Below are 27,490 nucleotides of genomic sequence, written 5' to 3' on the forward strand. Positions count from 1 at the left end.
CCTCTAGCTTTGGACTGTCAGACCCTGGGATTATTGACATGAGCCACCAAGCCTAGCTCTTAAAAAAAAAGTTTTATTTTCAAACAAAGATTCTGTATGACCAGACTGGTCTGGCATTTCCTGTGATGCCCATTCTCATGTGAACTCACAATCTTCCTGCCTCAGACTCCTGCGTGCAGAGACTGCAGCCATGTTCCACCATGTCCTTGCTCTGTGAACCTGGGCAAGACCTCCTTGGGTGGTGTGGGACTGGTCTGCCCCCCTTCTCTCTCTCTCTGTCTGTCTCTCTCTCTCTCTGCTGTGTCTACTCCAGCAAAGGCCTGCTCAGGCACTCAGGGGACTACTGGTTACCAACTGCTGGGTTGATTTAAGACATATGGTTTTGGGGAGGTTGGGGGGAAATGTGTCCCCCCCACCCCCATACAGTAGCATAAAGAAGGTCAGACAGAAGGTAAAATAAAAGCCTGGGTCCAAAAATCCTGTGTGGTAGTACTCACCTGTAATCCCAGTATTTGGGAAATAGTGGCAGGAGAATCAGGAATTCAAGGTCACCCTTAGCTACACAGAGGGTTTGAGGCCAGTGTGGGCTATGTGAAATTGTCCTAAAACAACAATAAGTACTTTAGGATGTACATGTGTTAGTAGGGTGGTTGATTGCTGGTGGCCTTGCATGCAGAAAGCCATGGGTTCGAATCTTCCCTGGTGTAGGTGCAAGGCTGTAATCCCAGCATTTGGGAGGTAGAACAGGGAGGATCAGGTGTTCAAGGCTATTCTCAGTTTCTGGTCCTGAACAGCTTGACCGCAGCCTGGGCTTTATGAGATCCTGAGATAAATATAAATAAATAAAAAGGACTGGGTCAGGTCATCCAAGATGGAAACCTGGGATTCCTCCCTTCCCGACCTTGGACACTTCGGGATAAAAAGTGGACCAGCAGGGCAAGCCATCCAGGGATCCTCCAGGCGTCCTCCGAGTGACCTTGATATGTCCTGACGTCCCCGGAGAGGGGGGTTCTAATCTGCGGCTGGGAGACTCTGGAGGCCCCAAGGTTGTGAGTCCTCCCCCACCGTGGCACGGGGCGGGCCGAGCGGGCTAATCCCGTATGTAAATGACAGCCAATGGAGGGTGGTGTTGCGCGGGGCTGGGATTAGGGCCGGGGCGAATGGCTGGCAATCTTACTGGGATTACAGAACAAAGAGAGAACCTCCCAGAGCCCGGGCTCGGCTTCGCGCTCGCTCCGCGCCCCGCCCTCCGCCGCAGCCCGCGCCGGGGGTGGGGGCCCGCGCAGCCCCCGGCCGGCCGCCCGCACCGCGTCCGCCCTCCTTCCCTCCCTCCCTCCACTGATCCTGTCCCCCCCCCCATTCCCGGATTATTAACTCGGCAGCCAGTGGCGACTGGATCCAGCGAGTCCTGGCCGCCGGGCCGGGGCCGGGGCGCCCGGAGCGCTTGGGGATCCTGCAAGGTAAAAAAGGAGAAAGTTTGACTGGGGGTGGGGTGGGAGTGGGGGATGGGGTAGGGAATGATGGCGAGGGGGTGCTCAGGAGCTTGCCTTGGCCTTGAGCCCCTATTTTGTACACCCGCCCCCCCCCTTTCAGTGTGTTGTGTGCATGGGAGGTCCCTTCCCTTCCCCTCCCCCTCCAGGTGTCTCAATTCTAAGGCCCGCCTTTTGGGGTGTGTGTGCACGTGATCGGGATTATAATTCGAGTTTGGAGGGGGATGGGTTGGGATGGTCAGCTTCTTCCCTCCGGATACCTGCTGGAATCGGGAAAGCCGTTACCCCTCTTACCCTCACGTTCCCCGGAGGTGGCGAGAGAGGCGCCCCACTGGCCTGGAGCCCAGCAGGCCCGGATACAGTTGGGCGAATGAGGTCAGTGGTGCTGCCCTGCCGTGGGAGGTTGGTGGAGGGGGCGTCGGAAAGAGGCTTTTAAAGACCTCCTCCCCCCTTTTTCCTCTCCTGTCTCCCAAAGCGCAAGCTGAGTCCGCACACTGCCCCAGAGCGGTGGTTTCTTTTAGGGGGTCATTCTGTAAAGGGGCTGGCTTGCATGGTAGGAGCCGGACCTCTTTGGTTGGTTGGGGGTGACAGTAAAGAGACTTAGGGTGGCAGTTAAGAGGGGCACAGAGGGTGCCAAGGAACAAGTCGACTGTGGGTGGTCTCGGAGTTCTTGAAGAGGAGGGGGAGGGGCCAAAGGGTGCTTAGCGTCTCCCCATCCGGAGTCTCGAGAAGTGATCTTGATCGTTGTGACACCCAGCCTTGCAGACAGGCAGGAGCTGGGAGTGCAACCTTTCCCTGGCCTAGGCCCCAGGGAAAGCCGGGGAGACGTGGCTCTTAGAGTTCTTCTGCTCAGTCAGGAGGCTAGTGGAGCTCCAGTTGGCGTCTGCTCTGGTGACCCGGCATCTCAGGAGTAGACTTGAGGTGGCAGTTCCTGGGTCCCCCTTCCTGGAGAAGTGAAGGAACTCAGGGGCTGGGCTCACCTATGGAGTGTGTATCTGGAATGTGGGGTGGCCGGACCGCCGCGGGTTTTTTTTTCCCCAGAGGACTGGGGTTTTAGTAGAGGCTTCTCTTACTGCTCCGAGTGGAGAGCAGCGTCCGAGGTGCTCAGCGGTCAGTGCTCCGCGTTCCTCTGTGGTGGCCTTCCAGTCTCTGGCCTTGGGAGGTGCCTTGATCCGTTCATTTATTTTAGCAGCGTCATTCCCAGAGGGAAAGGGCACCGACATCGATTATTTATTCTATTTGGAGCAAGAGGAAGTGGTAGGAGGCTGGTGGCTGGCAGCTGGGAGGGGCTGGGTAGTGGGGCATCAAAATGGGGTGACCATACTGTCCGGCGTCTCGACATCGTAAGTCACCTGTTCAGGGTTTCAGAAGTGCTGAGATTGACTTTGGCCTCTTTAGAGAAGCTATGGGCAGACCTAGAAACAGGCCTAGCCTGGAGGTGGGGGGGGTGTCGGAACCCCCTAGCCTGTTTCTGTATACAGCTTGCTCTGTATATTATTCTATAGGCAGCTCTGCGGGTGACCTAGAAATTGCCAGTTCTAACTCCAAGGGTCCCAGTGGATCCCAGACAGGGAAAATAAGAAAGGATTGGGTCTGTGCAGGCTTCCTTGTCTGGTCGTTGGACAGAAGAGTTTGGTCTTGGGGACAGTGTCTTGAGGGGCATGTCTAACTTACTAAGTGATTTGTCTCGATGCGGGGTTTGGGGGTGGGGAAAGGGTCATTTATTTACATACTAATGACATTTTTGCTATCATGTAAGGCAGGCTCCCATGAGCCTAGCCTGCCCCTGACACGCGGCAGTCTAGTGCCTGGGACTTGGAAACAGTCGGAAAGGCAGACATAATAATAGAGGTCTCGGAGGCAGCTGCTCAATTACTGCATGTGCAGAGATCGGGGCGTGCACGGTTGGGTAATAGCTGGGTTGTTGGGGACCCGAGCTGAGCTTCCCGGGTGGGAAGGCTCGGGGTATTCATCATGTCTTGAGTGTGACCTCGGGACCACAGACAGCATCTCCCAGCCTCCGAGACCCTGGTTTTTCTCACCTTGGCCCTCTGTGAGGACACCCCAGAAGCACTCAGGGGATCCTTCTGAGGAACTGGCTAAGGGACAGTGTGGAAGCCTGTAGAATTTTCCTCTTTTCTTTCAAACTTCGTTTTGTCCCCAGAGCCTACCACGCCTGTGTTTCCATACTGTCCTTGCTTTCTTCTGCCCCTATCTTGCTTAGCTCTGCAAGTGTGTCCCTTGGATTGCACACCATGTGAGTGGGGATGGGAGCTTGTTAGTCACTTGTTGAATCCACATGTTGGAATGAATGAATGAATGAATGAATGAATGAAATCCTCTGTTAATTTTTTCTGTGTATGTGTGTGTGCGCTCATACCCATGCCGTGAAGGACTAGACTAATTAGGTAGTTACTTTTTTTCCCCCCCAGACAGGGTTTCTCTGTGTAACAGCCCTAGCTGTCCTGGAACTAGCTCTGTAGACCAGGCTGGCCTCAAACTCACAGAGCTCTGCCTGCTTCTGCTGAGATTAAAGGTGTGAGCCACCATGGCCTGGCTAGGTAGTTAGTTTATAACTCAGGCTGACCTGTAACTCAGGACAATCCTCCTGCTTCAGTCTCCCAAATGCTGGGATTACAGGCATGTCCTAGTGTCTTCTAGGACGTCTTCCGTTCCTGGCACCCAAGGGACACTCTGTCAAGTTATCCCAACCTATGTGTTCCCCCAAACATAAGGCTGGCACTGTGGCCCCCAGCCTGATTCTTCCTGCATCTCGCTCTTCAGATGCTTCAGGTGTGTGTATGTGTGTGTGTGTTCGTTCGTGCAGCAAGCAGCTAGTGACACAAGCCAGGATTTTAGGGACAAAACGGCTGCCTGGGGCCTTCAGAAACCTTGATAGATGCTTGAAAAGCAAGATTTGTGGGAGTTAATTCAGAAGCTCCAGGGAGTAGAACAGGATCCTGACTGAGGGATCAGATACTGCATACTGAGTTGGTTTTTATTTTATTCATTTAAAACAGGGTCTTACTATGTAGCCCAGGTTGTCCTTGAACTCGTGATCTTTCTACCTCAGCCTTCCCAAGTACTAGGATTGCAGGCAAGTGCCACCACACTTGGCGTGAACTCAGAGGTTGCATAAGGGCACTCCCGGATAAAGAGAGATGGAGATATGGATCCTTCAGAGACTAGAGAAGTCCCAGCAGAGACTTACCGTGGAGGTGGGCTTGGAGAAGGATGGATTTCTGACCTTAGGAGTGGAGTTGCATGGAGGAGTGGAGAGCTCCAGGTCAACACGCATGTCTGTGGTCTAACAACCCTGACTGGAGGTGGGGAAGTAGGTACATCATGAGGCTGTACATTCAATCCTAGTACCTGTGTGAAAAACCAGATATGGTCGTGTGCACTTGTCTTTCCAGTATTGGGGACAAGGGGACAAATGGACCCTGGGGCTTGCCAACCAGCTCACCTAGTCTATTTGGTGAGTGTCAGGTTCCAGCAGTAGACCTGGTCTTAGAAAACAAAACAAGCCAGGTGGTGGTGGTGGCGCACGCCTTTCATCCCAGCCCTTGGGAGGCAGAGACAGACGGATCTCTGTGAGTTCGAGGCCAGCCTGATCTACAGAGTGAGTCCCAGGACAGGCTTCAAAGCTACAAAGAAAAACCCTGTCTTGAAAAAAATAAAAACAGACAAACAAAAAACAACAAAGTAGTTAAGAGTGGTGGTGCAGGCACTTGGGGAGGTGGAGGCAGGTGGATGGATCTCTGAGTTTGAGGCCCTCCAAGTCTACATAGTGAATTCCCGGGGTACATTATTGAGACACTGTCTCAAAGACAAAACAAACAGAAAATGGATGATGCCTGCAGAGGCACAGCCCAGGAGGCCTTTGGCCTCTGTGTGCACTTGCATACACACATGCTGAACTGTTGCAGGATATTTGATCACACTGCAACCCCCGAGATTGCATGATTTACTGGAAAAACCTGATTCTAGCTGTGGTGTGGCTCAGCTCCGGCACACACCTTTAATCCAAGAGCTTTCTGCTTGAATATTGTAAATAGGATTAAGGCGAGCAAGCAACCAGATGACCATGAGTGAACATAGGATTATTAAGAAAAAAAAAATTAGAGAAGAAGCAGGATGGGACTGGAGAGATGGCTCGGTGGTTAAGAGCACTGACTGCTCTTCCGGAGGACCTGGGTTCAATTCCCAGCACCCACATACAACTTACAGCTATCTGTAACTCCAGTTCCAGGGGACCCAGCATCCATGGCAAAACACTAGTGCACAAAAAAAAAAAAAAAAAGGCAGGATGCAGGAGGATGGATAGACACACAGGAAGAGGAAGGGAGGGACATCGAGTTTGAGAGCTGTTTGAGGTGGTAGGAGAAAGGAGAGGTTTCTGGGACGTTGGCGGAGGACGGCCAGCTGGGTGCTTCCTCTGCCTCTGAGCTAGCAGGCTTTCACGCCAGCATCTGGCTCCTGAGTCTTTGTTGTTAAAATGGAATGATCGAGATTTTGTTATAAACCACACTAAATAAATGACAGAAAGCTAATGTGACTCTGGGTCTACCTCCCCGTGGGCAGATCTTCATGGCTGGCTCAACATCTTCCTTCCTTCTAGTCTTCCTGTTTTGATGGTCACTTAAGTTCAGCAACTTATTGGGGGTGCACAGGGTGCTGGGAAGCTGGGGAGCCTGGGTTCTTCTCGCAGTTCCCGCCCCCCCCGCCTTGCCCTGTGACCCAAGAGGAGCCTTCGCCCCTGCACCGACCTTGGGTCATCGGTCTAGAAGGACCTAACTTGACAGGCCTGTGATTGGCTGCTTTGTCAGTTTCAGACACAGCGCCCAGGTGATGGTTATGGGCAGGAAGAGGCTCTGAGTGCCGGCTCAGGGAGATGAGTTTCTCTTCGGTGGATGGACTTTATCCGTCTCTGGGTGTGGGATGACTCATGAAGTGTGTTCCGGACAGGGAGGGTGGGACTCTCATTCCAGACACCTTTCTTGACCCGGAGTGGAGCCTGGTTGGCCTGGAGCTCTTCGAAGGTTCCCCTGTCTCCCTCTTTCAGGACCACCTGCTGCTGATGTCTAGCTTTAACTCATAAAAATAAGAATGGCCGGTTAAATTTGGACTGCAGATAAGTCAGGGATGACGCAGTCCAGCTAAGAACTACTGTTCATTTATAGAGCACCCTGAACTGGAGATCTTGGGGTTTATCTGCTAGCCTTATAATTTTGTTCGGTAGGGGACTGAGGATATGGGGGAGAAAAGGGAGGGGCTTGGAGTCAGGGGTCAAATTAAGGCTCCAGGGACAGAGCAAGTTGGTCTGATTATAGTTCTCTTAACTTTTTTTTTTGTGTGTGTGAATATGTGTGTATACATGTGTGTGTGTGTGTGTGTGTGTGTGTAGCTCAGAGGTTAGCTTGGATATTGTGTTTCTTAGAAGCTGTCTGCCTTGTATTGTTTTTCTATCTTGGTTTTGTTTGTTTAGAATTGTTTTATTTTTATGTGTGTGTGAGCGCGTGCACATGTTGGTGTGTGCATGCGCACATGCCACATGTGTTGGCGTGTGGAAGCCAGAGGTGCATGCCTGATGATCTGGAACCGGAGGTACAGGTGGTCGTGAGCCACCTGACATGGGTGCTGGGAGCCACACTGGGGTCCTCTGCAAGGACAGCCCATGCCTTAGCCACTGAGTGATTTCGCTAACTGTAGAGTTTTGAGACAGGGTCTCTCATTGGCCTAGTGTTTGCCATGGAACCTTGGCTGACTGTCCAGTGACCCTCAGAGACCTGCCCATTTCTGCCTTCCTAGTGCTGGGATTAGAAGCGCTACCACGCCCGACTTTAATTATTGTTGTGTGTGTATCCCGTGCGTGCGTGCGTGTGTGCGTGCGTGTGTGTGTGTGTGTGTGTGTGTAGTTCAGAGGATAACTTTCAGGAGTTGCTTCTGTCCCTCCCACCAGGTGGGTCCTGGGGACTGGACTCAGATCTGTCAGGTTGGTGGTAAGCTCCATGACCCGCTGAGCCACCTCACTGACACTGTGTTTGCTCTGCTGGTTTCGGGGATTGAACATGGGTCCTCACGTTTGTGCCGCAAGCGCTTTGCCAACTAAGCCATCTCCCCAGCCCTCCTCTTCCTTCTTCTTCTTGTTCTTCTTCTTTTTTTTTAATATTTGTTTTGTTTTTTTTGGTTTTTTGAGACAGGGTTTCTCTGTGGCTTTGTTTTTTTATTTTTTCGAGATAGGGTTTCTCTGTGTATCCTTGACTGTCCTGGAACTCACTCTGTAGACCAGGCTGGCCTCAAACTCACAGAGATCCACCTGCCTCTGCCTCCTGAATGCTGGGATTAAAGGTTTGTGCCACTGCTGGGCTTATCTTTAACTTTTTTACTGGAGTTTACAGTTTACTTCACTGGGGCCTGAGGTCCCTGGAGGTCTGGGTGACATGAAGATTTAGGGCTCTCAGATCCCAAGTACAAGAACCTCTTGTTTTGGGGTTTATTTTTGGGAGTCAGAGGCAGGCAGATCTCTGAGTTCAAGGCTAGCCTGGTCTGCAGAGGGAGGTCCAATACAGCCAGAGCTGTTACACAGAGAAACCTTGCCTCAAAACATAAAAAAAAAAAAAACAGCCAGGAGATGGTGGCACAAGTCTTTAATCCCAGCACTCGGGAGGCAGAGGCAGGCGGATCTCTGTGAGCTCAAGGTCAGCTGGTCTACAACGTGAGTTCTAGGACAGGCTCCAAAGCTACACAGAGAAACCTTGTCCCAAAAAAACAAAAACCAAAACCCAAAAAATAAGAAAATAAAAAATTGTAAAGCCAAAACTGAGCACTAGGAGATGATGTCTTTGCTGTCCCCATTACAGTGTTAAGATAGGAAGTTTGCATCTCTTCCTATGTCACAGGCTGGGGAGAAGGGCTGTCTCCCTGGGGGACGTGAAATGAGCACATGTGTCTCGGCCCATTTACTGTGGCTATAACTGAGTACTTCAGGCTGGGTAAGAGTTCATGGGTGGAGATTTCTTTAGTTTATGGTTCTTAGGGTACAAGATTAAGGGGCCCACACCTGGCAATATTTTTTTCTTTTTCTTTTCTTTTCTTTTCTTTTCTTTTTTTTTGAGACAGGGTATGTATGTATCACTGTTTAGCTCTGTCTAGCCTGGAACTTGCTATGTAGACCAGGCTAGCATTGATCTCACAGAGCTCTGGCCACCTCTGTCTCCCGAGTGCTAAGATTGACCACACCCCACTGTGAGGGCCCTCATGCTCTGATGCAGACCTGAGGTGTTGCATGGTGGGACCGATCGAGGGCTAGCTTGAGTCTCTCTTCATTTTTATAAACGTTTCTATTTACTTTTTATTGTTATCGTTATTTTATGTGTGTGAGTGTTTTGCACCCATGTTTCTCTGTGTATTAACTGCATGCCCACTGCCCAGGGAATTCAGAAGAGGACATTAGATCCTCTGGAACTGAGTTTCAGACGCTTTCAAGCCATCCTGTAGGTGCTAGGAATCGAACCCTGGTCCTCTGTAAGGTCTAGTGCTAACCACTGAGCAATCTTTCTGACCCCAATATTTTATTCTTGATTATTATGTGTATATGTGTTTGTGAGAGTGCGCCTTAGGGAGACTGAGGCAGGAGGATTATGAGATTGAGACCAAGCCTGGGCAACCTATCGACTGTCTCAAAAATAAAACAACACTTTTGGATTGTGTCTGGAGAGGGGCCTCGGCCGTTAAAAGTGCTTGCTGCTCTTGCAGAGGACCCAGGTTTGGTTCTCCGTCAACTCACAAACACCTGAAACTCTAGTCCCAGGTCTCTGGTATCCTTTTCTGGCCTCCTTGGGCTCCTGCACACGCGTGGTGCACATAAACTCACGTTAGCACATACACATAAAAATTTATATTAAATTTAATAAAAAAGGTTGAGCCGGGCGGTGGTGGCGCACGCTTTTAATCCCAGCACTCGGGAGGCAGAGGCAGGCGGATCTCTGTGAGTTCGAGACCAGCCTGGTCTACAAGAGCTAGTTCCAGGACAGGCTCCAAAGCCACAGAGAAACCCTGTCTTGAAAAACCAAAAAAAAAAAAATAAATAAATAAAAATTAAAAAATAAAAAAGGTTGAAAACAAAATGAAAAGAGGGGGAGTCTTTATTTTTCCACCCATCCATTGGCTATTCCACCAGCCAATGGGCAATGTGCAGGGCTCTTGCCCTTAGTAGTAATCTCCAAATAGCACCCATGAGTGCCTCTCACCAGTCATGGCTATGTATGTATATTCTGGCTGGACTGGCTGGGGGACAACTGGCGACAAGCCTACACCAGCACAGGTCTTTTTTTGATGCCCATACCAATATGATCCCACATTTATCAGAGCAGGGGATGGTCCCTCAGTCTCTCTCAGGCCATCAACCCCCATCCCTGACAGTTACTGCTCAATGTTCTGTCTCTAATCTTATGTTTCTTGAGTGTCACATAGATGGGATGACAGAGTGACCTTGGAGACTGGCTTCTTGCACTCAGTACTGCCCTCAGTGTAGCGTGGACCAGAAATAAATCTTTTTGGATCTCTTCCTTTTCACCCCCATTGAACCAATGGTTTTGCATTTGCTAAGTAGGCACTCTGTTGCTGACTCATGTGAGTCCGTAATACCTCGCTGGGGGATTCTAGGCAAACACTCCACGGTTGAGCCATGCCTCCTGCACCTCCCTGGGCGGTTCTAGGTAGGCATTGTACCTCTCAGCTAAATCCATAATCTCTCTGTTTGAGACAGGGTCGCTCTCGTAGCCCAGGTTAGCGTGAGACTGATTTTGTAAAGATGAGTCTCAAACTCTGAGATCCTCCTGCGTCAGTCTCCCGAGTTCTGGGATTATAGGTATTCCACACCAGGCCTGTCGGTCACTCAGTTGGACACTGTGTGGTTGTGCCACACACACATCCCCAGCTACATCTCCGGGGCAATCCATGCATTCCCAGAGAACTCGTGTGCTTTAGAACTATCCAAAATGGGGGCCCCCTTTTTCCTCTTTGTTGTTTTTGTTGTTTGGTTGGTTTTTTGAGACAGGATTTTTTTTCTGTATCTTTGGAGCCTGTCCTGGAACTCCCTCTGTAGCCCAGGCTGGCCTCGAACTCACCGAGATCCACCTGCCTCTGCCTCCCAAGTGTTGGGATTAAGGGTGTGCGCCACCACCGCCCGGCTCTCATTCCCTTTTGCACAGGAGCACCTTCCCTGCCCCCTTTGAGAGCTGACCCGAGGCCAGGAATGCACCCACCTCTGGTCTCAGGAGCTGGAATTTCATCCGGCGTTTCTGGTGACTCACACAGCGAGCCCCTGCGATGAAATTACACCTTCCTGCTGCAGCCCTCGGGCCGCTGGTTCCGGATCCTCCGCCGCCCAGGTGGGCTCTGGAACAGAATCTATGCTGTAGGGCCAGGAGAGCTAGGCTTGGGATGGTACCAGGCAGGGGAGCTGTCTGCTGGGTGACGTCATGTCCACTTCTTAGGTTCTCCTTGTTCCAGGAATCAGCTGGGAGTTGGGGGGGGGGGTCCCTGGTTATGTGTCCACAGCTGTAGCCACTTTGTTTGGTGTGGAAATTCCAAGTTGCTTTTGTGGGTAGGGAAGCAGGATGGGAGGGCCATGTGACTGTGACTTACGTGAGACAGAATAGAGCATACTGTATTACCTTGGGTGTGCACTTGTGTGCATGTGTGTCTGTCTGTCTGTCTTTGTATGATGAGGCCCTCTCCCTCTCTCCTCCCCTCCTCTTTCTTGAGACAGGGTCTCAGGTCCACCTGTAAAACACAGTATTTAGCCAAGGATGACCTTGAACTTCTTAGCTTCCTGACTTTTCAAGTTCTGGGATCACATGCATGTATCTCCATGTCTGATCCATGCAGTGCAGGATTACATGTGTGTATCCCCATGTCTGATTCATGCAGTGCTGGGATCACATGTGTGTATCCCCATGTCTGACTCATGCAGTGCTGAATTACATGTGTGTATCCCCATGTCTGATCCATGCAGTACTGGATTACATGTGTGTATCCCCATGTCTGATTCATGCAGTGCTGGGATCACATGTGTGTATCCCCATGTCTGATTCATGCAGTGCTGGGATCACATGTGTGTATCCCCATGTCTGACTCGTGCAGTGCTGAATTACATGTGTGTATCCCCATGTCTGATCCATGCAGTACTGGATTACATGTGTGTATCCCCATGTCTGACTCATGCAGTGCTGAATTACATGTGTGTATCCCCATGTCTGACCCAGGCAGTGCAGGATTACATGTGTGTATCCCCATGTCTGACCCAGGCAGTGCAGGATTACATGTGTGTATCCCCATGTCTGACTCATGCAGTGCTGGGGATTGAAGAGTGCTTTGTGCCTGTGAGGCGACTGCTCTACACAGCTCCCCAGCTCTATTTTTTTTTATTTATCGGGTGGGCATGCGTGTGCCACAGTGCACATTTGGAGGTCAGAGGGCAATTTGAAGAACTGTTTCCTATTCCACTGTATGGATTCTGGGGGTCGAACAAGTTGTCAGGTGTGGTAGCAAGTGCCCTTACCTGCTAAGCCATCTTGCTTGCCCTTGTGAGTGTTTTGAGTTGACTTCTCGCTATATAGCTCAGGTTGGTCTTGAACTCTTGGTCCTTCTGCCTCAGCATCCTGGCTGAGATGTGGGGTTTTTGTGGGTTTTTTTTCTTCTCGCGTCCTTCCTTCCTTCCTTCCTTCCTTCCTTCCTTCCTTCCTTCCTTCCTTCCTTCCTTCCTTCCTTCCTTCCTTCCTTCCTTCCTTCCCTGTACTGTGGCTAAAATCCAGAAACTCGCACATACTAAGCAAGCTTTCTGCAATTAAGCTTCAACCCAAGCCATGAGTTTGGAGGTTTTAAAACTTGTCTGTCTTGTCTGTCTGTCTGTCTCTCTGAGTGTGTGTGTCTGTGTGTGTCTCTGTGTGTGTATGGTTATCTGGTTATCCTGGCCTTCCCCTGACAAGTTTTGCCAACCTCAGCACCCCACCCCCACCCTGCATCTCTCCCATGTCTCCTTAAGTCCATAATGGTTGGACCCTTGGGACCAGCACTCAGTGAGAGACTCTGGAAAACTCTGGGCCAGTAACTGGTGCGGATGGGACCTGGGATACTCCCAGGTGGCTCATCAGTAGAACAGGACCCCTGCCAGCTCACCCATCTCCAGGGTGGTCCTGGCCGCTTCTGGGGGGTTCTTGTGACTGGGCCAGGTTGGTCTTTTGTGTTTATCTAGGAGCTGGTTTTTCAGGAATAGCTGCTTCTAGCAGCAAGGCCCAGGCTGGGGGTGAGTGGGGCCCTGCAAGGGAGGTGACGCCCCTCTTCCTCCATGCACCCTGGCTTCCAGGTGCCAACACAGCACCCGCAGCACCCGCCCTGCTCCCAGGCAGGTGGGCAAACCACATCCTCCTCTTTGATCCAGATCCATTGCCCGCCCACCCTGGGCCAGCCACAGCCTGAGACTCTGGTCTCAGCACCTCTAAGCTGAAATACTCTTTGGTCTTCCTGAGTCAGGGGCCATGGCACCTCCTCAGGGCATCCCCGACTCACAGTGGAGGGCACTGCAAACATCAGGCAGGGCCTTTGAAGCCAGGCAGGAGTGGGTTCAAGTTCCAGCTTGACCACTGACCTGCCAAGTAGCCTCAGGCAAGTGACTTCATCCCTCTGAGCATCATGGGAATAAAGAAGAACCTTGGGGGTGGGGGAGAATATTTCTTGGTGTGTGTGTGTGCGCGCTGTGGGGCACATGTGGAGTCGATTTGGGGGTCAGTTCTCTTCTAATATGTGGACCCCAGGGATTGAACTTGATGGCCCTCAGCTCACGGTGTAGCTGTGGATCACTTTTTTGGTTTTTTTTTATTTTGTTTTTCCCGAGACAGGGTTTCTCTGTGGAGTTTTGGAGCCTGACCAGTCTGGCCTCTAACTTACAGAGATCCACCTGTCTCTGCCTCCCAGAGTGCTGGGATTCAAGGTGTGCGCCACCACGCCCGGCTATAAAGAATGTTTATGTATTAGTCTGTTTCCTGGGCCCAGTAACCAGTTGCGGGGCTCATCTTGGAAGACCTTTTTTTGTGGCGCGTGTCCTTGATCTTCTTGGCTTCTCCAAGCTTGTGTTATGAGCCCCTCCTCTGAGTCCTGCCGCCTGAGCCTTGAGGCCCAGCCACAAATGAGAGACCTTCTGTTTGTTGCGCTCACGGGCAGAGTTGTCAATTCCAGCAAAACCAGGTGGGACAGAACTAGTCTGACTCACGGTCACATCCCTGAGCACCCTACGTCATACCTAGGGGGTCTAGGACATCCTTTCAGCAGGGATGTTGATGCACAACTCAGTGAGACCCCATGTTGAAGCAGAAAGTAAGACAGGTATGGTGGCATGCATACTACACGCACTGTACATATATGGTGGCCAGGGCATGATTTGAAACGCCCAGTGGAGGAAAAGAAAACGGACTGCAGAAGCCTGGAAGAGCTTGGTTGTGGTTCACAGTGGAGAGTAAAACTGGGTTTTACTCTTCAGAACCCCAGTCTCCCCTGGAGGAACTCTTAAATCCCCTTACATCTGCTCAAACCCCAGAAATCACAGTGCTTGTAGTTTGATAGGTGTGTGTGTGTGGAAGCCAAGACAGGCTTCCTCCAGAAGAAATCTCAGGAGACTGGCAGATGGGATGTCTTGATATTGCCCCATCCTGGGATGGGAGCTTCTAGGCTTGGGTATGCAAGCCCTGGATTTTATTTTGTTTGACCTTTAACTCAGGATTTGCCCCTGCCTCGGTTCCCTCAATGGAGGACTCATGGGTATGAGTCACACGCCCAGCTGCCTGGGGTTTATTCTGGTGTAGGTGTTGTATCTCCAGTGGATGGGCCTGCATCTATCCTCTTAAGGTCCCCAGGAGCGCTGAAGACTTCTGAGCTTAGGTAGGAGGATAAAAGGTGGGCAGGGCAACAAAGTCAGTGGGCGGGGGCATGGCTCAACATTAGAGCTCCTGCCTAGAATCCCCCAGTGAGGGGCTGGAATGTGGCTCAGTGGTAGAACCCCTGCCTAGAATCCCCCAGTGAGGGGCTGGAGTGTGGCTCAGTGGTAGAGCCCCTGCCTAGAATCCCCCAGTGAGGGGCTGGGGTGTGGCTCAGTGGTAGAGCACCTGACTAGAATCCCCCAGTGAGGGGCTGGGGTGTGGCTCAGTGGTGGAGCCCCTGCCTAGAATCCCCAGTGAGGGGCTGGGGTGTAACTCAGTGGTAGAGCACTTGGCTGGCATTCAGGAGGCCTTGAGTTGAATCCCAGGAGTTTGGGAGGGCATTGAGAGTAAGCCTGGAGTAGCCGTGCATGGTGGTACACACCTGTAATCCCAACCCAGAGACTGAGGCAGGAAGCTAACAGGTTCCAATGATAGTCATGCCTGTCAGAGATCAGCCATGTGACCTGGATGCCCAGGTTCCTGGGGAACACTTGTTTGGATGCCCATGAGTCCTTCCTGACTTTGTCAATGCTCTGCCTTAGTTACCTTTTCTGAACTTAACCATTTCATCCAAGTTGGCTCTGTTCCTAGTTTTCATCCCCAAATTGCCATCCAGTAACCGAACCTAGCATTTCTGATAATCTGCCAGTCCCTCATCCTGTTCCCACACTCACTCTTGTCTCCGGTTAAGGGCTGATGAGACTTTGGGTTAACTGTGTAAACCTCAACTTTTCAGGTTGGAGGGGGTGTGACTCAGTGGTAGTGCCCCTGCCTAGAATCCCTCAGTGAGGGGCTGGGATGTGACTCAGTGGTAGAGCCCCTGCCTAGAATCCCCCAGTGAGGGGCTGGGTGTGGCTCAGCTGGAAGAGTGCTTGTATATTATGTATGAGGTCCTGGGTCTCTTGGCAGCATCACGTAACCTGGGCATTGTGGTGCACACATGTAATCCCAACCAATCTTTGGAATATGAAGGATGGAAAATCAGAAGTTCATTGTTAGCCTTGGTTACATAGGGAGTTTGGGATCAGCCTAGGTTACATGAGACTGTCTTCGAAAAATAAAATAAGAACATAAGCTCTTTTTTTTTTTTTTTGTTCTAGGAATTATAGCCAGCTCACAAGGCAAGGGTTTCTGTCCAGTTCATTAGAGTCACACAGCATTAGGTGGATGAAGGTAGACTGGGTTAGGGTTGAGCCTGGTCGGGGGAGGGGCTGCGATGGTGTCCTGAAGAGAACTTTGGTAAGATAAAAAAAGTAGATTATTGAATCTACTTTTAAAAGGCATCTACTAGTTTTGATTAATAAGGAAATGCAGGTTAGTAGTTAGTCACCTAGTAAAATTGAACTTGTAGTCATTAGGTATGTTTTCAAGGTCAAGCAAAGATATATTTTAAACAGGTCATCCTCAAACACTTCAAAGATCTACAGAATATGGCTCACCAAGACAGGATAGATATGAAGTATTTTCTCTGAAATTGTCAAATGCAAATGGACTGGACATTGTTGATGTAGTTATTGCCTATATATATTGAATATAGTCATTGTACTTATTGTATATAGTTTGTCTTATATTACTTATGGCCTTCTTTTTAATTTTAGACAAAAAGGGGAAATGTAGTGGCATTTCATATGCATTTTAATAAATAAAGCTTGCTGGGCAGTGGTGGTGCACGCCTTTAATCCCAGCATTTGGGAGGCAGAGGCAGGCGGATCTTTGGTGAGTTCAAGGCCAGCCTGGTCTATAAGACCTAGTTCCAGAACAGGCTTCAAAGCTACAGAAAAGCCCCGTCTCATAGATAGATAGATGGATAGAGCAAGTTTATTTGAAGATTAGGAAAGTAAAACAGCCACACTGGCCAGCCTTACAGACCAGGAAATAATAACACACACCTTTAATCCCAGTAGCCACACTAGTTTGCTATAGAAACCAGGTGGTAGTGATGCACGCCTTTAATCCCAGAACTAGAGAGGATTATAAGATGGGAGGAGACAGCTCTCAGTCTCATTCTGTGGTTTCCGGGAGGCAGGATCACCCATTTTCAGACTGAGGTAGAGGTAAGAGCCAGTGGCTGGCTGCTTTGCTTTTCTGATCTTCAGGTTGGACCCCAATATCTTGTCTCTGAGGTTTTTTTAATCATACTTCAAACCTTGGGTGATTCGATTCGACCTAGCGGTTAGAATTCGTGTAGATGGGACAGAAGCTGGAGTGTGTTCAGGTAGAGGCGGGGGCAGGGTCAGCAGGACACAGGGCCCGATGACTATAGAGAATTTCTGAAGTGGATTCGGATAGTGGAAGAGACCAGACTGAGGGAGAAGGGCTTGTAGTCTGGCCTGCTCCGGCTGAGGCCAAGAGAGCCCTCAGTTAACTAACGCATAGATTAAGTTCTGTTTGTGGATAGGGCAACAGGCTGTGGTGTGTAGGTGTCTACAATGCCTAGACTCTCATGTGGAATTGGAAGCCGAGTGTCCTGATCTGCCCGGAATAGGAATAGCCTTTCTGGGGCTCTGCGGGTAGAAGGGCAGGCCGCAGTGGGAGGGGCAGCCTACTTAGAAGGGAGAGTTCTCACCCACCCCACCCCCCAGCCAGCACCCAGGGTTAGATCATCCTGGAGCCTTTGGCTGTTTTCCATTCAGCCTTCATTTCCCGACATGAAAGGACCTGATACCCCTCCACCTCCTAGATCTTCTCAGAAGGCCTGTTTACGTCTGGCAAGGGGGGTCTCCAGAGACACCATCCTGGGCCTCCCACCACAACCTCGCCCCTGGGGCTGGCACTGCCCCACATCTGGCTTCTCTGAACTGCATCCTAAGATCCATCCTGTCCTGGAATGAATGTATTGGTTGGTATACCAGTGTGGATAAGCATGAATCTTTCGCTGGAAACCAGGGTCCCCTGGGCTCCCGGCTGAATGATAGGGTGGCATGGCCCACTCTGCGCCCCTTGTGTATGGCAGGGAACAGAGAGGACAGGGAGAGTTGATGTCAGAGTGACGGAGGGGGCAGGGCAGCACTTGGTGATATCACAGTTGCTCAGTAACCAGCACTCAGGGTAGCCTAGCCTGCCAGCTGCTGTGCATGTGGCTTCACCTACAGCCCTCACCTTGGCCAGAACTGTTGATACCCTTTTGCTATGTGGTAGCTAAGGCAAGGAGGGTATTGGCAAGGTGAGGACTGTGCCTCTGAGCCTCATCCCAGCCCCTCACTGGAGGATTCTAGGCAGGTGCTTTAACACTGAGCCACACCCCAGCTCCTCACTGGGGGATTCTAGGCAGGGGCTCTACCACTGAGCCACACCCCAGCCCCTCACTGGGGGACTCTAGGCAAGGGCTCTACCACTGAGCCGCACCCCAGCCCCTCCTTGTGGAATTTTAGACAGGTTCTCTAAAGCTGAGCCATGCCCTTAGCCCCGTGCTGGGGGATGCCAGGCAGTTGCTAGTGTTTGCAGGGGGGTTTGATGTGCCAACGCTGGCACCCTCTACTTCCTCGCCTGCCAGTTATTCAGTCGCCCCGATACAACCATTTAAGCTGAGGATGGATCATCTGTATAATGGTGACCCCATGAGATCATCGGGCCTACAGCCGGGGCTGCGGCTCCGTTGATAGGGTGCTTGCCTTATATGCGGGAAGCCTGGATTCCATCCCCAGCACCATGTAAACTAAGTGTGGTTCATACACCTGTGGTCCCAGCCCTGGTAAGGGGGAGGCAGGAAGATCAGGAGTTCAAGGTCATTTTTAGCTTTGTTGCAAGTTGGGAGGCCAACCTGCACTCCTTAAGATCCTGCCTTAGACGAGCAAGCAAGCAAAGTTAATTGACTTACTGCCTTCAACATGTCTTAGTTGATGTGTGTATCTTGGGTGTGCACACAGTGCAGGAATTGACCAACAATGCTTTTCTTCCAATCTGTTGTGGTTACCCCTTGATGTGTGGCTGCTTATAGAGCACCTACTGTATACCAGACACTGTTGCTGGCTCCCTCTGCCAGCAGTGGACAGAACAAAAAGGGATGTGGGTGGGGTCACCATCTCCCATCATGTTGCCTTCCCACCAGATGGAACATACCAGAAACTGACCATGGGGTGGGGATCCTTCATTGGCCTTTGAGATGGTCATCTGCGTTTCTAACCAGTGTCAGGACCTGTGGAAAGTGTGCGGAGTCTGGGTGTCACACTGCACGTGGGTCCTCAACCCTGTGTGTGTGAGGGGTCAGGATATATGACCCTTGACCTGGGGTCGTGTATGTCCGTTCGACCCTGCTTTCCTTCCGAAAGAAGGAAGCTAATTAGAGCCCATTTCGTGTCTCTTTCTTACCAGACTCCCCCAGCCCCCACCTTCCTGACCTTTGACCTGCCTCCTCCCTAGGGTGTCAGTGGCCAGCCTTCTTAACCTCCCCATAACACCTTCTCTGTTCTTTTCTCTCTTGTCTATTGCTTGCTTTTCCACCTCTTGCCATCCACTTGAGGTCTCTGTACCGTACATGTCTTTCAGATCTTGTCTCTCCAGTCCGGGTACCCAGCCCCGCAACCCCTTAACCTACATGGGCCTTGGGCAACCATCACCCAGTGGGGCCCAGCTCCTTCCGTTCCTGCTGTCTTTCTTTCCTAGGGTATGGGCATCCATGTGGACATCTGAATTGTATGTCTGAGATTGGTCTCAGTGTCTCCTCCTCAGCACTCTGTGCCCCCAAATCACTTTTTTGATATTTTCCTTTCTGTTGCAGGCTTGGCCTAATCCCCACTTCTCAAACTCGAGTGTTGACTCGGGGGGCGGGGGGCAGCATTCCATCTGCCATAACCCTTCACCCTTTGGGCACTGTACCTGCTTTGAGCCCTTCTACTGTGACTCCTGTTTGCTTGAATGTCCTTGGTCCAAGGGCCTTAAGGTCCGTCTTAGTGTCTTCACCTACCACTTCCTGCTCCTCCCCTCGACACTGCATCCCTGATCCCCACCTCACTCACTTGCCCAGCCTCCAGCCAAGGCCACTGTCCTGCTCAACCCTGACCGCGACACGTGGGCGGCCCAGGCTGGCGGCTGGGTTTCCTGGGCAGCCAGTCATTTGGCAAGCCTTCAAAGTCTGCTCAGCTCTGTGGCCTAGGAGGTGGGTACTTTGGGCTGGGGTGGGGCAGGCGTCCCCCTTGATGACTGCATTGCTGAGGTCAGCTCTGGCATCATCTCCTTTGGGGAGCCACTCCCCCCCCCCCGTTGCCTCCCATGGTTTTGTGCTTCTTGCTTGTCACTAATTTTGTCTTTTGAGGGTTCTTGTTTGTTTTGATCTTTGTTTTATTTTTGAGGCAAGCTCTTATGGAGCTCAGGCTGCCTTTAAGCAGGCCTGGTTTATGCATTGCTGCTGATTGAGCCCAGGGCTTTGTGCAAAGCATGCTGGGACATGTCCACCAACTGAGCTACATTCCTACTTCTTCATATCTGTGCCTTGGATAGAAGTCGGAGTAAAAGGGATAGGTGTTACTGTGCATGCCTGTAATCCCAGGGCTGGGGAGACGGAAAATCAGGAGTTCAAAGTCATCCTCAGCTACACAACAAGTTCGCGGACTCCATGAGACCTTGTAGCTATTGGTTCAGTTGGTTGAGTGCTCGCCCTGGCTCCCTTCTTTAGCACTATATAAGTTGGGGTGGTGACACATGCCTATACTCTGATATTTGGGGGGTTGAAGTGGAAGGACCAGGAATCAGAGTCATCTTTAGCTATCTCTAGAATTAGAGGCCAGCCTGGGCTGATGGAGACCCTGCCTCAAAAAACAAAAACAACAAAACAAACAAAAAGCAAAAAAAAAAAACCTGGTTTTAATATTAGTAATCTATTTTCTTAGCACTGAGATGTCTGTCCCTTTCCAGCCTGAAGCCCAAACATGCAGGGGTGGTGTGTGTGAGCTGCTGGTCGTGTCCCTGTGTGCATGACCAGTCCCATCTTATGTGTGTGTGTGTGTGTGTGCGCGCGCACACACATGCTTGCGTGTGCAAGTTCACAGAGGCTGTGGCTGTGGGAAGTCCTATGTCTGGGCACCTGGGCAGACATCCCCCTTTCTGGGCCAGGGGCTTGTCCCATCCCCCAGCCGCCCCAGGAGAGGCCTCTGCTGCCTGGAGATTAGTCTCCAAGGCCACGCTGCCAGTTGCCATAGGCACTCAGGTCCCAGATAGCACTGTGATTTCTCATCCTGGTCACGCAGGCGGCTGCCAGTGTCGCCTGCCAGGAGCCAGGCTTTAAATAACTGGCGGAAACCCGATCCTCCAAAGAAACTGTCTACCAAGGCCTGGCCTATCCACCTAGGAGCAGGCTGCAGGCAGTGGTACCAGGGCCCCTCCTGGGGGTTTGTAGCAACATGACAGGGTTCCTTTGGGGAAATCTAAGCCTCAGTACACAGGAGGGAACTCAGAGTCCTGCCTTGAGACTCTGACCCCTTGCACTTGTGGTCTGTGTAGCCCACCACCCAGGATGCTGGCTTTCTAAGGAGGAGGGACTTCTCACAGCCAGCCCTGAAACACAGCCCTGTCACCCCAGCTCTACTGCCCTACGATTACTAGAAAGTGGCGTCAATCCTGGACCGGAAAGCCGGTGCTTGCTTCCTGGCCTGGGCTTTGCCTCAGGGCCCCTTTCCTGCCCAGAGGGCGAGGCATTTCTGCTAGGTGCTTGCTTGTTTTTTTTTTTTTTTTTTTTTTGGTTGTTTTTAATTTTTAAATATTTACTTTCAACATGCTTTTTAAAAATGACTTTTATCTATTTTTGCGTACGTGTATATATGTGGAGGTCAAAGGACGGCTTTCAGGATGGGTTCTCTTCCTTCTGCCATGTGGGTCCTGGGGATTGTACCCATGTCCTGCGGCTTTGGAGCCAAGTGCCCTTACCAGCTGAGCCGTCTCCCAGACCCTTTTGAAGCGCCCGTCTTTGCCTCCAAAAGTCATTTACAAAGCAGAAAACAGTATAAAGAAGGACTTGCCAGGTGTACGGCGATGCCTGTGACCCACCATTTCAGAGGTGGACCTGGGAGGATCAGGGCATCTGCAGCTACTTAGAAAGTTAGAGGCCAGCCCTGGCTATAAGAAACCCAGCCGGGGCCTGGGGACGGAGCTTAGTTAGTGGAGTGCTTACACTCAGCTCGGCTGGTGGGGTGCTCACACTCGGCTCGGCTGGTGGCGTGCTCACATTTGGCTGGACTGGTGGAGTGCTCACACTCGGCTGGGTTGGTGGGGTGCTCACACTCGGCTGGGTTGGTGGGGTGCTCACACTCGGCTGGGTTGGTGGGGTGCTCACACTCGGCTGGGTTGGTGGGGTGCTCACACTCGGCTGGACTGGTGGAGTGCTCACACTCGGCTCGGCTGGTGGCGTGCTCACACTCGGCTCGGCTGGTGGAGTGCTCACACTCGGCTGGGCTGGTGGCGTGCTCATACACAGCCCTCCTTGGGTTCCATTCTCAGCACCATATAAACTGATCCTGGCAACACACGCCCGCAGCCCTAGCGCTTGGATCAGGAGGATGAGAGTTCAAGGTCACTCTTAGCTACTTAGTGAGTTTGAGGCTAGCCCCAGCTACTTGAGATTCTGTCTCACAGGGGTGGGGGTGGAGAGGACTTGGGCAGGGCATGGTGGCATGTGCCTGGCATCCTAGCTACTGAGCAAATAGAACACAAGTCTAGGGTTAGCCTGCGTGACTTAATAAGATCTTGTCTAAAAGTAAAGTAAAATGAAAAATATTATTTATTCCAAGTAATGACCGTAACTGTGTGTGTGTGTGTGTGTGTGTGTGTGCTTGTTTTATTTGTTTTTCAAGACTGGTTTTCTCTGAGTAGTCCTGGCTGTCCTGGGCCAGGCTGGCTTCAAACTCACAGAGATCTACCTGCCTTTTCCTCCGGACTGTTGGGCTTAAAGGCCTGTCCCTCTACCGCTCAGCAATAACAATATTTTTGCAAATCAGACCCGTTTTGCCAACTCTCTGTTGCCCTTCACCGTTTAGATACTGTTTGTCTGTTCCTTTTCACGTGTGTCATGTGGTGTCTGTGCACGTATGCATGCTTGTTGACATGTGTGGTTGTGCACATGCGTGGAGTGACCCAAGTCGATGTTGGAAGCCTCTCTTCATTTGTCTTCCACTTTGTTCACTGAGGCAGGGTCTGTCAGTCAAACCCAGAGCTCGCTGACATGGTTTCTAACCTGCTCTGTGGATCCCTTGTCTCTGCCTTCTGTGGCTAGAATTACAGGTGGGCTACCATACCCCTCGGCATCCACATGGGTCCTCTTACAGACACTGTGACCACTGAGCCATCTCCCTAAACATTTAACTTGTAGGCTGGAGGGGAACCCCCAGTCACAGGCCACCTTGATTGTGTGTGTGTGCCTTGGCACCGGTAGGAAGGTCAGAGGACGACCTCATGATTGGTCCTCTCTTCCATTTGTTTTGAGGCAGGGTCTCTGTTATTTCACTACTGGGTCCTCCAGGCTAGCTGTCCCATAATTTCCAAGGATTCTCTTAGTCTGTCTGTCCGTCTCTCCACTGACATACGGGGATTACAGGCAGACATGCTACTGCGTGCGGCTCTTTCATGGCTCCTCAGGCTTGTGTGGCAAGAACGTTTACACACCAAGCCATCTCCTCGTTCTGAGACACGGTCTCTCACTGGCCTGGGACTTATCAGTTCAGCTAGGCTGTCTGTCCAGTGAGCCCCAGGAATCCTTCTGTCTCTGCCTCGTCAACATTGAGGCACCACCACACCTAGCTTGTTTTCATGTGGGTGCTGGAGATGAAACAGAGATCCTCGTACGCCCGAGCCATCTTGCCGTCTCCCTTGCTGTCTGACTCCGGATGCCAGGGTTTGACCTGGCTTTGAACTCTGTATAGCGTGAACTTTCGCACCTGGAATCTTTCTTCATTATTTCGACATCCAGCTCTGGTGTTGCATGAGGCGGAGGCTGGGCTGCCTATCTGATGTGTTTTCCAGTAGACGGGGCTCCAGGGAACAGACCAGGAGGACTGTGCTGAAATCACAATCTCGAAGGTTTGTTTCTCTAAAAGATCTAGCCTGCTTGCACACGAAAGGACGTCGCCATGCATGGTAGGGCAAACCTGTGATCCCAGTCCTTGGGATACTGAGACAGGGGGATTATAAATTCAAGGCTATGCCTGGGCCCTGTCTCAGAAGTCTGTAGTCTGTGGGGTCGGTTAGATGGCTCAGAGGGTAATGGTACGTGCCAGGAAGCTTGGTGAACTGAGTTCGACCCACGTGGTGGAAGGGGACCTTGACTCCTGAGAGTTATCCTGTGACCTCCACACACTGGATCTGGCAGCCCCCTCCCCCAATAAACTCATAAATGTAAAAGCAAAATTAAAAAACAGCCATAGCCTGAAGCAGGAATTGCCATAAGGTGGAGGCCAGCCTGGGCTCCATAGGGAGATATTGTCTCAAAAACAAAACAGCCATGTTATAGATGAAGTGCCGTGGTGGAGGACATGCCTGGAATCCCCCAGTGAGGGGCTGGGGTGTGGCTCAGTGGTAGAGCACCTGCCTAGGACCCCCCCTCCCCAGGGACTCAGTGCGGCTCACTGGTGCACACTGGCCTCTTAAGAACAGGTCCTGGATTCTTTCACTGTTATCAAAGGAAGAAAGGAAAAAAAAATTCCAGAATTTGCATTTGCAAGTGGCATAACCTATGCTCTTGGGATAGGACTCACATCAGAGTCCTGGTGTGACCCTGGGTAAGGATGCGGAGGTCTTGGGACATAGTCTGTCCCTGCTGGACATTCATGGAAGCGGTGGAATAAAGGACCCATCTGTCCCTAAACAGAGGACTTTGTGAGAACATACTTAGCAGTGCTGAGAGATGGGTTTCTTTCTTTAAAAAATTGTTTTTATTTATTTTATTTTAGAGAGAGAGTGTGTGTGTGAGGGAGAGAGAGAGAGAGAGGTCAGAAGGCAACCTCCTGGAGTCCCGCTGTCTCCTGCCATGTGAGTATCCACAGGAGTTGAACTCAGGTCATTAGGCTTAGAGGCACCAGCCATTACTCCTGAGCCATCCCTGGCCCCAGAGGTGGTTATTTCCTCCTCTCCTTCTTTCCCCCCCCCCTCCTTCCCCTCCTCCTCCTCCCTCATTTTTGGAGATAGGGAATGCCACACTGCCCTAGAGCACCCTGTGTGGAGGATGACCTTGAACTCCCTCGCCTCCTGAGTGCTGGCATTCGTGGCAAGCTTGCAGCAGCAGCATGCTTGGATAAGAGGTGTTTTTCTAAATCGCTTGAAATTTTCTTTTCGCGTCTTATTTACCAACTTGGCTCACTGAGGAGAGGAAATGTCAGCTATTGTGACCCTGGCCATGTTTTTTCTGAGCTCGGCTATATATAAATGCCGGGCTCTCCTTGGGGCAGAGACCGTCTTTTGTGCTTATTTTAATTTTTTACATTTTGATTTATTTTAGTTTGTTGTGTGTGCGTGTGCGCACATGTGTGCGTTTGTGTGTTTTTATGCCCCTAGGTGTGCCATGCATGCACGTAGAAGCCAGAGGACAATTTGGGAGAGTCAATTCTCTCCTCCTATGTGGGTCTCTGAGATCAAATATGAGTCGTTAGGCTTGGTGACATGTACCTTCACCCACTGAGCCATCTCACGAGCCCTGGTGGGGTGATCCTGTCTGTCCAACCTGGGCTACTACCCCAGAACATCGGGTTCCTTGAACTGCAGGAATACTGGCATCGCCAATAATTCTCTCGGTGTGGTGTGTGCAAACTTGGAACCTCAGGAGCCAGAAATCTTGGATTTGGGGAGACAGTGGGTGGGTCTCTGTAGTCTCAGATGTAGGCCAAGTGATGCTTTTGGGAGCTGCTAGAGCTGAGAGTGCCCAGGAAGTGTTTGGGCTCATGTCTTAGTTGTGTTCCTCGGTTGTGGCTGTATGATTTTCTTTATCTTGTAGAACTGAAATGCTGAAGCCAGGCATGGTGGTGCACACCTCTGGGCCCCTCTTGGGAAGCTGAGGCAGGTGGAATGAGAGTTCAGAGTCTAGGAGATTTCCTGAGACTGTATCTCACCCCGGCTATACCATACTAGACATGCCTGAAGCTAAGCAGGGTCGGACCTGGTTAGTACTTGGATGGGAGACCCTATCTTTTTTGTTCTGGTTTTGTTTTTTGGTTTTTGTTTTTGTTTTTTGAGACAGGGTTTCTCTGTGTTGCTTTGGAGCCAGTCCTGGAACTAGCTCTTGTAGACCAGGCTGGCCTCAAACTCAGAGAGAGATCCGTTTGCCTCTGCCTCTTGAGTGCTGTGATTAAAGATGTGCACCAACCACTACCCGGAGGGAGACCCTATCTTAGGGGATATCTTTGTGTACACGTACCTGCAGGTGTCCAAGGAGTCCAGAAGAGGGTGTCAGGTGCCACAGACCTGGAGGTAAAGGTGGCTGTGAGTCACCCAACAGGACCGCTGGGAACTAAACTCACCAATTAGTCTAGACTGACTGGCCAGTGCGCCCCAGAGATCTCCCTATCTCTGCCTCCCCGGTACTGAGTCAGGCTGCCACCAACCCCTATGGTGTTGTGGGATGAACTCCAGTCTGTATGCTTGTGTGGCAGACACTTTACTAATTAGCCCGTCACCCCATCTCCTCAAAAAAATACCATAAATTATAAGCCATACGAGGACTGGCAAGATGGCTCAGTGGGTAAAGGCACCTGCCGCCAAACCTGACAACCCGAGCTTGACCCCCTAGAATCCACCACCTAGTGGGAGGAGACCATGAGCAAACTGAAAGTTGCCCTCTGGCCTCCACAGGTACACCTTGGTGTGGTGTGTTTTTTGTGCACACACAAATAAATGCAATAAAAAAAAATTTTGTTTTCAAAGTGACCCAAAGAGGCTGGGTGTGCTGGCAACTGAAGCAAAAGGCGAACTTGAGCAGAACGTCAGCATTCGCCTCTCGATTTCCCAGCTGCCTCCTGCTCCTGGCGCCATCATGGACTGTGTTCCTCCAAACTGTGTCCAAATGAACTCTTCCCTCACTGGCTTCTTGTGTGGTATTGTAATTAAGTAATTTTTGAAGCAGGCTCTCACTGTGTAGCCCTGGCTGCCTTGGAACTCCCACTGTAAACAAATCAAACCGGCTGGTGGTGCAGGCCTTTAATCCCAGCACTCGCAGAAGTGGGTGGATCTCTGTGAGTTCGAGGCCAGTCTGGTCTACAAGAGCTAGTTCCAGCTCAAGCTCCAAAGCTATAGAGAAACCCTGTCTCGAAAAACCAAATAAATAAATAAATAAATAAAATAATAACAGAAAGATATTTTAATTTATGTGGATTTTGCCTGCGTGTATGTATGTGCACCACATGTGTGCCTGGCACCTTCAGAGGTCTGAAGAAAGTATCAGACCCCTTGGAACTAGAGTTACTGATGACTGTGAGCCGCCACGTGGGTGCTGGGAACCGAACCCAGGTCCTCTGCAAGAGCAACAAGTGCTCCTGACCACTTTGTTGTCCAGCCGTCCATCTTGGTCATGTGGCTTATTTTCCCCTTTAGGCTCCTGTGAATGGGCTGCAGCGGATAGAGATGTGTGGGTGTCTTTGGGACTCGTCTGCTGTCTCCATTATCAGAAAGGGTCTTCTGCATGGTGTTGACCCAAGGAGATGTCCATCAGCCTCTTATCTGGTGTTTGGAGCCTGAGCGTGTTGCTGGATGTCTAACGAGGGATCTGTAGTTTGTGTACACTGTAGAAACTAGTACACTGAAGACCTGGCCCCTGCTCAGGGCAGTTCAAGGGCACCTCACAACACAGGCTTCAAGCTCTTTGGCTACGAACCGGAAGTGGACTGTCTGTCCACTGTGAAATGAACCAGGAGACAAACGTCTGGTGTGGGACTCAAACTCAGGACCTTATGAATACTAGGCAAGTATTCTATCTACCACCAAGCCTCCAGCAACCTTTTTAATTTTTTAAATTTAATTATTTGAGACAGAGCCTCCTTTTGTAGCCCAGGCTGATCTAGAACTTGCTACCTAGCTGAGGATAACCTTGAACCCCACACACACACACCCTCTAGC

General features: G+C 51.0%; 1 protein-coding gene across 9 annotated transcripts in view; it reads left to right on the forward strand.

The window, feature by feature from the left end:
* Nucleotides 1-1,208: 1,208 nt before the first annotated feature.
* Gtf2ird1 (GTF2I repeat domain containing 1) overlaps nucleotides 1,209-27,490 on the forward strand; it is a 93,818-nt gene continuing 67,536 nt past the window's right edge. For 8 of the 9 annotated variants that reach the window (XM_057764940.1, XM_057764941.1, XM_057764944.1 and 5 more), the window contains exon 1: nucleotides 1,718-1,865. In XM_057764940.1, coding sequence (XP_057620923.1) covers nucleotides 1,725-1,865 — 141 coding nt within the window. In that variant the 5' untranslated portion in view covers nucleotides 1,718-1,724. Of the gene's footprint in view, nucleotides 1,461-1,717; nucleotides 1,866-27,490 lie in introns of those variants that run through there. The other variant, XM_057764947.1, reaches the window with a different exon arrangement.

The sequence above is a fragment of the Chionomys nivalis genome, chromosome 3 (assembly GCF_950005125.1).
Source record: "Chionomys nivalis chromosome 3, mChiNiv1.1, whole genome shotgun sequence".
Lineage (NCBI taxonomy): Eukaryota > Metazoa > Chordata > Mammalia > Rodentia > Cricetidae > Chionomys > Chionomys nivalis.